Source organism: Oncorhynchus mykiss, chromosome 3, assembly GCF_057628025.1.
Source record: "Oncorhynchus mykiss isolate SJ-2025 chromosome 3, ASM5762802v1, whole genome shotgun sequence".
In the NCBI taxonomy this organism is placed as follows: Eukaryota; Metazoa; Chordata; class Actinopteri; order Salmoniformes; family Salmonidae; genus Oncorhynchus; species Oncorhynchus mykiss.
Window position 1 is genome coordinate 81,279,575 of NC_143024.1, and position 15,481 is coordinate 81,295,055.

General features: G+C 45.8%; 1 protein-coding gene across 2 annotated transcripts in view; it reads left to right on the forward strand.

Annotated features, from left to right (window-relative positions):
- Positions 1 to 15,481, forward strand: part of LOC110520475 (uncharacterized) — a 149,151-nt gene that overhangs the window by 76,655 nt on the left and 57,015 nt on the right. For both annotated transcript variants that reach the window (XM_036975025.2, XM_036975026.2), the window contains exon 4: positions 5,637 to 5,717. In XM_036975025.2, the coding sequence (XP_036830920.2) occupies positions 5,637 to 5,717 (81 nt within the window). The remainder of the gene's footprint in view (positions 1 to 5,636; positions 5,718 to 15,481) is intronic.

Consider the following 15,481-nt stretch of genomic DNA (forward strand, 5'->3'; position numbering starts at 1 on the left):
CTCCCCACTGGAACAAGGCAGGGACATATGCTCTGGGGTCTGTGGGGGTTGTGCAATCCTTAGTGAGTAAACATGTAGAAATAGAACTGGATGTACACAGACAGAGGGGTCTCCATTCTGGGCTAGGGAGTTCTCTCTTGGTGGTGAATCAGCAATCGTCTGGTCCCAAGACAGATACACTAACCACAGTCCCCAAACAGTATGCTTCTCTCCTGGAAGGGTTTGCAGTATGCTTACCAGGGGTAGCATAGCTGCAATACTTCAAAATGTCACAGTAATAATGAAGAAAGAAGTGAATAATAATTTGACCTGGGGGAAGATGCAGTATGAGACCTGGATAAACTAAGATCATTTCCTCCTGATCTCTCTCCCACTCTTTGGCACAGTGTTTCCTGTTAAAGTAGACTTTAGCTCACATCTCTTCATGAGAACACTAGTGCATGGTAAGAGATAGCTTAGAGCCACAGTAAATCATCATGTGTTACACTTTAATGGGAAGAGATCATTGGTGCCGGTTTCAGGGGAAGTTAGACTTTACAGGAAACAAAGCCGTTAACTTTGGCAGTTCCTCCTATGAAGCTGCTCTTAACGCTTATCTGGGTGAGTTACGATGGGCGTCCTCTTCACCACTAGACATGTTTACATCCAAGAAGTCGTATGCATGTCCCCCAAAAAAATATGTTACAGTTTGGAAACAATGTGTGTCTCTGTGTGTGTGTATTTTTTACAACATTTTTTATTTAACCTTTATTTAACTAGGCAAGTCAGTTAAGAACAAATTCTTATTTACAACGATGGCCTAGGAACAGTGGGTTAACTGCCTTGTTCAGGGTCAGAATAACAGATTTTTACCTTGTCAGATCAGGTATTTGATCTAGCAACCTTTCAGTTACTTGTCCAACACTCTAGCCACTAGGCTACCCTGACACCCCAGACACTCTTTTTCATCATTGGTTAGATCCCCCTTTACGTCTGTCTGTTTGTTTATCATTGTGGTCAACGCTGTCTGGAATATTCTGGATTCAGAAATGTGGGAAAGTTTTTCATTTTCTTTTCTTTTGCTCTTTTGTCGTGGTCATGCTCTTTAGACAATTAGATATCTCACGGGCAAAACATAGTCCACTACAGTTCTGGATTTAAGTGCCACAAACCTGCAATTCACGTGGTTTCAATTTGAGTGTGCATGCATGTTTTCTGATCAGACAGCCCACGGAGAGGAGATGGTTGTGACCACAAAGGGTCTGATGGACCACAAAGTCTAGCTTTCTCTGAGCACGACACGTGATAGATAATTAACATTGGACGGTCACAGAGGAAACTAGAAAAGTGCTGTTTCAAACAGGAAAAGATTATACAGTCTGGTTTATTGGAGTCTATGTGGTGCTTGTCATGTTGGGTTTCCTACAAACATACAGTGTATGCACTGAAACTATAGCTCAGCCTTTCACTATAGCCGTCCCAGACTGTCCAATGCATTTAGATCAGGGGAGGAAGTATTTAACATCTCAATTCATCATGTGAATATTTACATGCGAGTTACTGTGCGTTAACATTGGAGTGTGTTCTCTTATACACTCCACAGACATAGAGTCTAACAGATTAGCATTTTAGAGGAGGCAGTTTCTGTAGCTCTCCTCTGTCACCCTGGCTGTCCTTAACACTGTGCTGAGGTGTTGAGCCTGGTTCCTGTCACATATACTCCCTCTCCAGCCTCTGGGTCATCAGGCTGCTGATTATCCCGCACACCTGTCACCATCGTCTCGCGCACCTGCACCTCATGACACTCACCTGGACTCCTTCACCTCCTTGATTATCTTCCCTATATCTGTCACTCCCCTTGGTTCTTTCCTCAGGTGTTATTGACTCTGTTTCCATGTCGGTGTGTTGTTTGTGGTCCGTGTTCATTGTTGCCTTTATTTATTAAAACACTCACTCCCTGAACTTGCTTCCCGACTCTCAGCGCGCTCGTTACAGTCCCAGTGTTGACCATGACACTGTTGAGACCCCCGACGGGGTCCTCTGGCCCAACGGCTTTGAATGACACTGTTGAGACCCGCGACGGGGTCCTCTGGCCCAACGGCTTTGAATGCTGTAGGAGTAGGATAAATGTTAATATACCAGATGCTTGTCGCTGAGCCAAAAGCATTAGCTGTGGTGTTGGGCATGTGGGTGGTCTGGTCTGGTGGGATCAACTGTTCAGAGAGAACATTCTAGAAGGGTGTCTGGCTTCGTGTCTGGGACCGCCTAGAGCATTGTCCTACATACCTGGTTCTGGACAGCCGCAGCTTTGGTCCCAACCCAATCAACTTATCCTTAAGCATGTCATTAAATAGCTGAGTCAAGAGTGTTAATTTTGTGCTGGGACAAAAGCCTCCACACTCCGTACTCCCCACAGGACCAGGAGCGTGGAAGTGTGGGTAGAGAGAACGATTGGAGAGAAATTGAAATACCTCTGCCATGTGTGTTAACACCTTGACTTGGTTCTCGTGAACTCATTCATTCAGTCGGCCTTTGACCTCTGGTTAACCCTGTAGCATGTCTCCAAATAGGAAAAACAACAAACCAGGGTTATGTTTCTTCAGATGATGTGAATAGTTCTGAAAATGTAACTAACACGAGCAATCAACTAACAATTGACCTCATGGACAGGACCATGTATAAGCCTCCAAAGTGCCAGCTAAGCAGACCTCAATCCCTGTTCTCCACCAATGAAACCCCTGGCCTCTCCTTGAGAAGCCTCAGGCTCTCTATGTGATGATGGATGTTAAGGTGATTAGTGTAGCAGACCTGGAAGAGGTGATGTTGGAAAGAGCAGGTTGTTGTGATGGTGGTGGGTGGGGGCAGGATATACTGTAACACAATACCATTGTCTTCATAGTCATCAACTATTTTAGGCGCCAAACTGCAAAAACAAATGGATTCCACGTAGCCACATGTCGTGTTTTTGTCCTTTTTTGGAGGGGAACATATTTGTTCTATGTGTCTGTCCAGAGGTGATGTCTCCTATTGTGTAGCTGGTGGGGTTTCCAGTCCACTGTCCAGTCGATGCCTCTGTGATGTCACACCTCAGCAGGGGTACATCCCAATAGTCTGACATGGCTTCCTCTCCTTATCCTCTCCTGTACAGTGCTAGAACACATGCTGTGTGGAAGCAATATGGAGGACGCCTGTTGACTACCAGATTCTCTTTCACCTGTCCAGTTCTGTAATGTCAATGCAGATTGAGGAAAAGCGGACAAAGTAGTGGAAGCTACTTTAGGTTATTATGATGTCAAAAGGAAGTGCAATTTAGACTTGAATGAGAATGAGTCAAGTCTTCACTATACCCTTCAGCAGTCAGTCAGTCTGGGCTGTCCCTCCCACTGCATGCCTGTACTGAAGATCTACAGTCTGCTAAAGATGGGTCGCCTTTAGATCCAGAGATCCCCAGAGATCTACAGTCTGCTAAAGATGGGTCGCCTTTAGATCCAGAGATCCCCAGAGATCTACAGTCTGCTAAAGATGGGTCGCCTTTAGATCCAGAGATCCCCAGAGATCTACATCCCGTTAGGGAGGGAATTGAGCCCCAGGCATTCCATAGGGGAAGGGAAGAAGGTCCTTTGTGGTGGGGAAGATAGGGGATCATGAAAGGACATCGTCTGCAGGGTGAAAGACTCTTTGTGAACCCGGGGAGGGTCTCAATGTGCTCTTTGGCAGATCTGCGCCCAACACGTCGTATAAGGAGGGAGAATTTCTACGATTCCTAATCTGCCACTTTGTCACGCTGAGAACATAAAGTAACCGGTTGGAACATTTTGGGAGTTTTCTGCGGGCGGGGGAGGGGTTGGGGGTTGGGGGATCGGGTTTGGCAAATGCTGTCTAAGCAGGCGCTGGTATGACTGTGTAGATAGGGAGTTAAGAGGACACAGTCCACACAGTCATAAGATAAACCAGCCTTGGAGACTCCTTGCATGTCACCTATAGACTGACAGTCTCAGATATATAGGCTGAGTCGCTCGTTCAATGCATTCAATTCTCTGATAGGGAAACAGTTTGGGCAGGTTTTCCAGGGAGTGTTGGCTTTCCTTTCATTGCTGTTCACTGTCAGGCTCAGCTGTTGAAACTCTTGTGGAACATTAAGCATGCAAATATATCCTTTAGGTCAAATAATAATAAAAGTAATAATAATAATGTATTACTTTTGTAAAGCACCTTTTATTATACAAGAATAATCTCAAAGTGTAAATAAGTAATTTGCATTCATGTATGGCCTTATAGAGGTAGTAGTGTTTTGTGCCTTAGTGACCACAGTGGCCTCTGGGAATCTGACGATTTGTCCAATGTCCATGCTACATGTTACAGAGTGTGTTGTGTTCCTGTTGGTATGCAGCCAAGGATCTCCATGGGAAGCCTGGGGTAGAGGTTCCAGACATTTTTCAATAGTGCCCCACTTCCAGCCTGGAAATGTTTCCGTGTGACCCACCAAGTAAATAGAACCATTTCTCAGACCACAACCCAGTCTTTAGTCACAACCATAGCAGAACTGTCCACAACCCAACAATGGGTCCCAACCCACCAGTTAGTAACCACCATAGGTTATGGGACTTCTGTCTTTGATCTTGTCTTGTCCACACTGAACTGTGGTCATGGTTGTTTCATGTTTGTGTCCAGTCCTGTACAGACTGCCTCATGGTAGTAGCACTGGTATGCAGCCTAACATCTCTGTGGGGAGTCTGGGGGGGGATTGTTCACAGGCTCATTCTCACTGTCAGAATAAGGATGTCAGTCTACTACGCTGATGAATGGGAGGGTTTCATATAAAAGGAACATGTGCTGTCTGTCTGTCTGTCCAGTCTGTCTGTCCAGTCTGTCTGTCTGTCTGTCTGTCTGTCTGTCTGTCTGTCTGTCTGTCTGTCCTGTCTGTCTGTCTGTCTGTCTGTCTGTCTGTCTGTCTGTCTGTCTGTCTGTCTGTCTGTCTGTCTGTCTGTCTGTCTGTCTGTCCAGTCTGTCTGTCTGTCTGTCTGTCCAGTCTGTCGGTCTGTCCAGTCTGTCTGGATGTCCCAGTCTAGTCCAGTCTGTCTGTCTGTCTGTCTGTCCAGTCTGTCTGTCTGTCTCTCCAGTCTGTCTGTCTGTCCAGTCTGTCTGTCTGTCCTGTCTGTCTGTCCAGTCTGTCTGTCTGTCCTGTCTGTCTGTCCGTCTGTCTGTCTGTCCGTCTGTCTGTCTGTCTGTCTGTCTGTCTGGCCAGTCTGTCTGGATGTCCAGGGGTGTTAATGGCTGAAATGAGTCAGACGAACCACATCGGAACAACCATTTAGCACACAGACCACCATACAGATCATATCCTCAGACAGTACCCGAACTATCACACTCAGTCATGCAATGACCCCACAGTCATGAACAACTGCTATAGACACACAGTCTGTTATATACATATTATATTCACAGCACGGCAGATCCTGAGTATATAGGCTACTGTGTATAATTAAGCTACATGCGTGTTCAACTATACACATGCATATCCCATGTGCCACCTGTAAGCTACACATGAACATATTACAGTATGTCTGTGGGTTATTACTGTTTATACATGCATGTGGTGAGTTCCCATGCTATTGTTTTGTTGTCTCTAACCCAGTTCTCTGTGATGTGTTCTCCAGGGTGAAAAGAAGCACAGTGGGCCATGTGGAGGGAGAGACTGCAGCGGAGGGTGTCAATGCTTCCCTGAGAAAGGTGCCAGAGTAAGTCCTATTCTGTCCATTGTTCTGCTGTCTAACCCCTACACAACACTATGTGTCCCCAGCTCTATCTCCATCTCTAGTCAACCCTCCATAACTCTATACCACAGGTGGCTGGTGGTACCTTCATTGGGGAGGAGGGGCTCAAAATAATGGCTGGAACCGAATACATGGACTGGTATCGAACACATCAAACACATGGTTTCCATGTGTTTGATCAGTTCTATTCACTCCATTCCAGCCATTATTATGAGCCGTCCTCCCCTCACCAGCCTCCTGTGCTGTACACCTCTAAATGAAGTATTTCTATTGACTATAGAGGAGGTGTGAAAGCACCATAACAATGCAACAATAATAGAAAGACTACTTGAAGCGATAACACCCAACCAGATCTATTACAGTTTGACTCCCAGTATATCTACCAATGGGCTGTTTCCCAACCCCTTTGTCTCACATCTTTATCCTCCTATCACACATGCTGTTAACAGGGTCAGGGCCCTATTAGTAAAAGGGAGGAGAGGTGAGAGGAGAGAGGAGAGACGGGGAGAGATGGAGAGAGGGGAAGGAGAGAGGAGGAGAGTTTGGAAGGAGATAGATGGAGAGTTTGGAAGGAGAGACGGGGAGAGTTGGGAAGGAGAGAGGAGGAGAGTGGGGAAGGAGAGAGGGGAAGGAGAGAGGGGAAGGAGAGAGGAGGAGAGAGGAGGAGAGTGGGGAAGGAGAGAGGGCAAGGAGAGTGGGGGAGGAGAGAGGAGGAGAGTGGGGAAGGAGAGAGGAGGAGAGTGGGGACGGAGAGAGGAGGAGAGTGGGGAAGGAGAGAGGAGGAGAGTGGGGGAGGAGAGAGGGGAAGGAGAGTGGGGAAGGAGAGAGGAGGAGAGTGGTCGAGGAGAGAGGAGGAGAGTGCGCAGGATCTGTAAGAGGAACCAGTTAGTGAGCAGGGATATAGTCTTGGTGGTGGGTGTTATCACTTACACAGCAAATTGTTCACTGCTGATTCTTTTGTGTAACATTTCTAGTGTTGTTTCAGGAGTTAAATGTCCCTCTGTAAGAGACAACTTAACACTCAGTGGTGGAAAATAACTCTAGTATTAGTGTTAATAATCAGAATTATTATTTTACACTGTAGAGAGTAAAAGAGTGCCATTAAAACCACACCCATCATTGTCATATTTCCCAGCATGCTCTACTGCCGGTAGATTTTTTTCAGGATTGTTTTTAATATCTGTGTACATTGATTTTTTTCATTAATCTTATGTTACACAAAGATAAATAATAAATAAATATTTTCTAAACGAATCCAATTAGTTAGTTAGATTTATTACACCCGTTACTGAAATAGTTGTTCCAATTTAAATGGTTTAGGTAGGTTTTTTAAATTATGTTTTTTTAACCCTAGCAGCTCTTCTGAATGTAGGTTGCGCGTGAATAAAAACTCCAACTGTTGGATATCCTAACTAAGTCTGGAATTACACATCACTTAATGGGATTTGCAGGCCTGATGTCGCCTGTAGGAAATAATTCAACAACCCTGTCTCTGTCACGAAGAAATACAGTCATGGGTGTTAACTCTACAATTTACTCAAAATGAAAAGAAATATGCAAATTAGGCTTTAAACCATATACTGTGAAAACAACACCCAAAATGATTTACTGTAACACTAAGGTGTTAATTTCTTACACTGAGAAAGTGTAACAGCGTCACCACGAAGCAAAATGAGTCCAGTTTACTCAAAATTAAGTGCAATATATTACACTGTAGGTGTTGCAAACACCACAATCAAGTTCCTAAGAACACTTTCATTGTTAAATGGGGAACACTGCAACATAGTACAATTTTAACACTTTCAAAAGTGTTATTTTAACACCAGTACAGTAGGACTCATATCGTATGTTCACTGAAAATAGTGTACATTTCACACTTTTAGAGTTAAATGGGGAACTCTGAACTCTGGGAACTCTGCGGTCCAATCTTTAACACTTTGAAACGTGTTATTTGAACTAATTAGCTCTCAGTCTCACGTCAGAATTAGACGTTCATCCATGTTTCTCAAACGTCAAATTTAACATGGTTTATGATTAAATGTAGGCATTAACTCTGATATCTTAAGGTTAGGCATTAACGGTTGACGTTTGGGACAGGCTTAAAACAAAATATAAAAATACACTTTTTATCGCTGGATTTGAACATGCAACCTTTGGGGAACCAGAAGCTTATGCATATCCGCCATCCCCGTCCACAACACTGTAGCAAACCAAAGCCTACTCGAAGGTAACAGCACTCACTGTTGCCCCTAGTGTCCGGTTCCCACGTCATCTCCCAACTTCCTCAGGATGGACGTCGAATGCTGACTTGTAACACGGGTGAGCTAGCTGATTTTAACGCCAGTACAGTAGGACTCATATGTTCACTGAAAATAGGGCACTGTGCCACCAGAGACCCTGGGTTCGCGCTCTGTCGCAGTGGTCTAGGGCACTGCGCCACCTGGGAGACACTGGGTTCGCGCTCTGTCGCAGTGGTCTAGGGCACTGTGCCACCCGGGAGACCTTGGGTTCGCGCTCTGTCACAGCCGGCCGCGACCGGGAGGTTCGTGGGGCGACGCACAATTGGCCTAGCGTTGTCCGGGTTAGGGAGGGCTTGGCTGGTTTGGCTGGTAGGGATATCCTTGTCTCATCGTGCACTAGCGACTCCTGTGGCGGGCCGGGCGCCAGGTGCACGGTGTTTCCTCACACATTGGTGCAGCTGGCTTCCGGGTTGGATGCGCGCTGTGTTAAGAAGCAGTGTGGCTTGGTTGGGTTGTGTTTCGGAGGACGCATGGCTTTCGACCTTTGTCTCTCCCGAGCCCGTACAGGAGTTGTAGCGATGAGACAAGATAGTAACTACTAACAATTGGATATCATGACATTTTGGAGAAAAGGGGGTAAAATTCAAGAAAATAGTGTACATTCTACACTTTCAGATTTAAATGTACACCATTGATTTTGCTGTGTAGGAATGTCTGATTACTGAGAGAGTGACAGGTGGGGGGGACAGTGTCAAACCAATAATATGAGAATAGTTGTATTCCATTAGAGCTCTTGTTACAGTACAAGCTCAAACTCAGACAAAGGGGCCAGTTTGGTTCTTTCTGCTCATCTTCAAAGTATTCTCATAGGAACTGTTAACGCCTCAGTACAGACTGTGCAGTCGTGGCCAAAAGTTTTGAGAATGACACAAATATTAATTTTCACAAAGTTTGCTGCTTCAGTGTCTTTAGATATTTTTGCCAGATGTTACTATGGAATACTGAAGTATAATTACAAGCCTTTCATAAGTGTCAAATGCTTTTATTTACAATTACATGAAGTTGATGCAAAGAGTCAATATTTGCAGTGTTGACCCTTCTTTTTCAAGTCCTCTGCAATCCGCCCTGGCATGCTGTCAATTAACTTCTGGGCCACATCTTGACTGATGGCAGCCCATTCTTGCATAATCAATGCTTGGAGTTTGTCAACATTTGTGGGTTTTTGTTTGTCCACCTGCCTCTTGAGCATTGACCACAAGTTCTCAATGGGATTAAGGTCTGGGGAGTTTCCTGGCCATGGACACAAAATATTGATGTTTTGTTCCCCACTTAGTTCTCACTTTTGCCTTATGGCAAGGTGCTCCATCATGCTGGAAAAGGCATTGTTCGTCGCCAAACTGTTCCTGGATGGTTGGAAGAAGTTGCTCTCGGAGGTTGTGTTGGTACCATTCTTTATTCATGGCTGTGTTCTTAGGCAAAATTGTGAGTGAGCCCCACTCCCTTGGCTGAGAAACAACCCCACAAATGAATGGTCTCAGGAGGCTTTACTGTTGGCATGACACAGGACTGATGGTAGCGCTCACCTTGTCTTCTCCGGGACAAGATTTTTTACAGATGCCCCAAACAATTGGAAAGGGGATTCATCAGAGAAAATGACTTTACCCCAGTCCTCAGCAGTCCAATCCCTATACCTTTTGCAGAATATCAGTCTGTCCCTGATGTTTTTCCTGAAGAGAAGTGTCTTCTTTGCTGCCCTACTTGACACCAGGCCATCCTCCAAAAGTCTTTGCCTCACTGTGCGTGCAGATGCACTCACACCTGCCTGCTGCCGTTCCTGAGCAAGCTCTGTACTGGTGGTGCCCCGATCCCGCAGCTGAATCAACTTTAGGAGACGGTCCTGGCTCTTGCTGGACTTTCTTGGGTGCCCTGAAGCCTTCTTCACAACAATTGAACCGCTCTCCTTGAAGTTCTTGATGATCGATAAATGGTTGATTTAGGTGCAATCTTACTGGCAGCAATATCCCTGCCTGTGAAGCCCTTTTTGTGCAAAGCAATGATGACGGCACATGTTTATTTGCAGGTAACCATGGTTGACAGAGGAAGAACAATGATTCCAAGCACCACCCTCCTTTTGAAGCTTCCAGTCTGTTATTTGAACTCAATCAGCATGACAGAGTGATCTCCAGGCTTGTCCTCGTCAACACTCACACCTGTGTTTACGAGAGAATCACTGACATGATGTCAGCTGGTCTTTTTGTGGCAGGGCTGAAATGCAGTTTTTTTTTGTGATTCAGTTCATTTGCATGGCAAAGAGCGACTTTGCAATGAATTGCAATTCATCTGATCACTCTTCATAACATTCTGGAGTATATGCAAATTGCCATCATACAAACTGAGGCAGCAGACTTTGTGAAAATTAAATTGGCCACGACTGTATGTGACGTTCTAACCACAAGGACAGAGTTCTTCAGTTCTTAATGCACACAGCCAGTGATAATAAGACTTTGTCAGTGAGTTTTTAAAAATAAAAGAATGTGGCTTGAGGGAATTGTACTCTAACCCGGCTGTGTTGGGACTTGGGAATTTACCTGGTCGACAATACAGTGTGTGGAACATCTGACCTCTACAGTCACCATGGTTACAGGAAACCCCACAAGGAGTGGTGGAGTTGAAAGAGACAGGAAGAACATTCAACAGCTTTAAGGATGCGAAGGCCTTGTGAGTCAGAGTCAGACCATCAACGCTATCTCCTCCCTCCCTCCTCTCGCTCTGTCTCTCACGCTCTGTCTCTCTATCTGTGTCTCTCTCTCTCTCTCTTTCTCTCGCCTTCAATTCAATTCAAGGGGTTTTATCTCTCTCTCTCTCACTCTATCTCATCTGGATAGAGAGGGGTAAGAGTCTTGATTTCTCCCTTATTGGCACCTTGGCATGTTGTTCCCGTGACATTTGTTCCAGCAAACAAAATGCAAAGAAAGAAAAAATTGTTGGGTCTCTACCACTTCCTATTCTCACTCCCTATTCTCACTCCCTCACATTCACACTCCCTATTCTCACTCCCTCACATTCACACTCCCCATTCTCACTCCCTCACATTCACACTCCCTATTCTCACTCCCCATTCTCACTCCCTCATATTCACACTCCCTATTCTCACCCCCTCACATTCACACTCCCTATTCTCACTCCCTATTCTCACTCCCTCACATTCACACTCCCTATTCTCACTCCCCATTCTCACTCCCTCATATTCACACTCCCTATTCTCACTCCCTCACATTCACACTCCCTATTCTCACTCCCCATTCTCACTCCCTCATATTCACACTCCCTATTCTCACTCCCTCACATTCACACTCCCTATTCTCACTCCCTATTCTCACTCCCTCACATTCACACTCCCTATTCTCACTCCCCATTCTCACTCCCTCACATTCACACTCCCTATTCTCACTCCCCATTCTCACTCCCTCACATTCACACTCCCTATTCTCACTCCCCATTCTCACTCCCTCATATTCACACTCCCTATTCTCACTCCCTATTCCCACTCCCTCACATTCACACTCCCTATTCTCACTACCCATTCTCACTCCCTCACATTCACACTCCCTATTCTCACTCCCCATTCTCACTCCCCATTCTCATCCCCATTCTCACTCCCTCATATTCTCACTCCCTCAAATTCTCACTCCACGTTCACACTCCCCATTCTCACTCCCTCACATTCTCACTCCCTCATATTCTCACTCCCCATTCTCACTCCCTCATATTCTCACTCCCCATACTCAATCCCTCATATTCACACTCCCTATTCTCACTCCCCATTCTCACTCCCTCATATTCTCACTCCCCATTCTCACACCCTCATATTCACACTCCCTATTCTCACTCCCCGTTCTCACTCCCTCATATTCACACTCCCTATTCTCACCCCCCATTCTCACTCCCTCACATTCTCCCTCCCCATTCTCACTCCCCATTCTCACTCCCTCATATTCTCACTCCCCATTCTCACACCCTCATATTCACACTCCCTATTCTCACTCCCCATTCTCACTCCCTTATATTCACACTCCCTATTCTCACTCCCTCACATCCACACATCCACTGGGCCTAGTTGTAAAATAATTTATTTCAGTTTGACATCATAAACACTTGTGCTATCCAAAAATATATTTTTTTTACAATCCATGTTTATTTCAAAAAGTAGTGGTGTCTATTGTCTATTGTCTTGCTCCTTCCACTTTATTTCTAGCATATTTTTGTAGTAAATTATCCATGCCCTGAGAGTCATTTGCGTCAGTTGAGCCAAATCAACATCTTCTCCTCGTCAGGCTGATGGATTTGTCCATGAATCAAACTGAAGAGAAGACATTCCTCACAGATGTCTGTCCCCTCTCCCTCTCCCTCCCTCTCTCCCTCTCCCTCACTCTCTCCCTCTCTCTCTCCCTATCTTTCTCTCTCCCTCTCTCTCTCTCTATTTCTCTCTCCATCTATCCCTCTCTCTTTCTCTCTCCAGCTATCTCTCCCTCTCTCTCTCTCTCTCTCTCTCTCCCTCTCACTCTCTCTCTCTCCCTGTCCCTCCTCTCTCTCTCTCTCTCTCTCTTTCTCTCTCTCTCTCTCTCACTCCCTCTCTCTCTTTCTCTCTCTCTCTCTCTCTCTCTCTCTCTCTCTCTCCCTCTCTCTCTCTCTCTTTCTCTCTCGCTCTCTCTCTCTCTCTCTCTCCCTATCCCTCTATCTGTCTTCCTTTATCTCTCTCTTGGTAAGAGTGAACTCATCACGTTTTCCTGTTGATCATTCACAGGCCCCTGGATTGGCAAAGGTTGAACTACAGCTGTTTTGAATGGATGACAGTTGTTTGCGGTTGAACTGGCGACTGCACAAATATCAACCACTCCCGGGGGTCGATCACGGCCATACAATGTTCCATTTTTACGGCTTCTCGAAACAATATGAATGTGGCAATACAGATGTAGAAGGGAATCGACGACACAGTCACTCTCCCATATTCATCAGCCTGGCATCTGTGTTAGAATATGTCTCTTAACTCCACCATGAATACACTGAGGAACAACCCGAAACTCCTGAAATTCCAGGGTCCTTCAGCTTGTTGACACTCTCCCACAGACCTCATTACTGTAGGAAAAATAAAAATAGAGAGAGAAACAGAGAGAGGGAGGATTGACAGAGAGCAGAGAGAGGAGTTGATTGTGTGAGAGAAAGCTCTGTTCCAGAGATGGTAATTTCATGGGTGTTTAGCATTGGCCAGAGAAGTGATATGGTATGGTTGTCCTCTATCCCTGCCACCACCCACTCCCCCTGGCAGACTGCGGAGTGTTTTATTCACAGAGAGAGTTCAAGAAAATTTCACGCTCCTCTAGGCACTGATACACACTCATAGTTGCTTCATCGTCAAAGTTATTGTGGGTTGTAGCTCGTAACGCCAATCCAACAAAACTGGAAAATAAAGAAAGTGCTTGTTTCCATAAGACTTTAAAGTTTTGACAAATGCATGTAAAGTGATTGACGGGCCCACAAAACAAAGGATGAAGTTGGTGTTGTAAGGTATGGATATTTTAGAGGTATTTTGCAACTTTTGAAGGACAAATGAAACCAAGAGCCTCTAGGCCAGAGGCCCCAGTCTAGTTCAGTCTAGTTCAGTCTGGCACCAGTATGAACAGCCTGTTGTCCAAGTCAATGATTGGCCTGGCCCAACACAGGACAGCATGAGGACTTGGGACACAAGGCTTCCTCAGCAGAAAATATGTTCAGCAGATCAATGCTCTCCTTTGTACTAGGAGCCTTCCTCCTCCTCCTCCTGCGGGGAGGGGGCTAGAATACCACAGGGAAAAATTACGGTCCCCAAAAACAGTAGAACAGGACTGGAAAGACCCCACTGTCTTCCAGAGAGAGAGAGAGAGAGAGAGAGGGTGAGGGAGTGAGAGAGTGAGAGAGACTGTTCCCCATCCCTTCACGGGAAAAGATGATGGCCGATGTGGAACAGGACATGACACGCGGCACAGGAAGCTGAGCACAATAACAAGCAACTGATTTTTTAAATTTTATATAGACAACGACTCTTCGTTGGTGGGAAGGAGATTGTGTGTTTGTGTGTGTGTGCATCCGTGCGTGTCTATAAATGGCATGATTTCCTTGTTGCATGAAAACAAGGACATGTATACATCCCGAAATCCGTGCCCTCATCCGTCATCAACTTCCCTGTCTCCATAGGGACAGGATAATGGAACTGTCCGGAATGCCATGGCCCTCTGAGGGAAGATCTGAGAGGCCACTTGTTCTATTTACAGTGCGCTTGTGTGGATGTGTGTGTGTGTGTGTGTGTGTGTGTGTGTGTGTGTGTGTGTGTGTGTGCATGTGCATGTGTGTGCATGTGCAAGAGAGAAACGACCCTGGTGAACTCTCCATCAACTCTTTTAAGCTCTTTTTGTACTGTAGTGTAGACCTTTTGATTTCAATTTCAATCAGGGGAGAATGTCTGCATAGAACATAGAACATCATGCATAGAACATCATCAAAAACGCTGATTACTGTTTGACTGCCACAGTGTATTGAGCCTCAGATAGTGAGCAGAACCCCTAACCAGAGCCAGGGCAGGATGGGATGGGATCTGAACTGATTTGCTGACAGGTTGGACATCTTGTCTATTGACCTGTAGGAAGCATACCAGCCTAACAAGCATAATGTCAGTGCCCAGCCTGGCTGCAAGCCTCTCAGCCAAACGGATAATCCTCAACCACATCCAAGTGTGTAAACCCTGACCTTAACCCCATACCTCAGCCATGACCTTAACCCCATACCTCAGCCCTGACCTTTACCCCATACCTCAGCCCTGACCTTAACCCCATACCTCAGCCCTGACCTTAACCCCATACCTCAGCCCTAACCTTAACCCCATACCTCAGCCCTTACCTTAACCCAATACCTCAGCCCTGACCTTAACCCCAAACCTCAGCCCTAGCCTTAACCCCATACCTCAGCCCTAGCCTTAACCCCATACCTCAGCCCTGACCTTAACCCCATACCTCAACCCTGACCTTAACCCCATACCTCAGCCCTGACCTTAACCCCATGCCTCAGTGCTGCCAGTCAGGTATGAACTAGACCCAGAGGAACAGTGATGGGAAAGAACAGGGTGTACTGATGTGTGTGGGCGAGGGAACGGGAGGAGAGAGAGGGGAGGAGGTCTAGATTTGGGATGGGAGGTTGCTGTTTTCTTCTCTCATGGCTCTGATTCCTTCAGAGAATCAGTGTGGATCGTAGGCTCTTGTCTTGGCCCGCTGTAAAATATGTGGAAATGAAACGTTCTTCTGTAAAGAGAGGAGTTAGACAGACAGCGAGCAGCTGTGTGTGTTTGTGTGTGTGAGGATGTGTGTCTGTCTGTCCAAAAGCTCAACATGTTATCTCTGGCAACCGAGAGAGAAATATCACCACAAACTGTTGCTGAAGATCAACAGCGCTAATGATCCA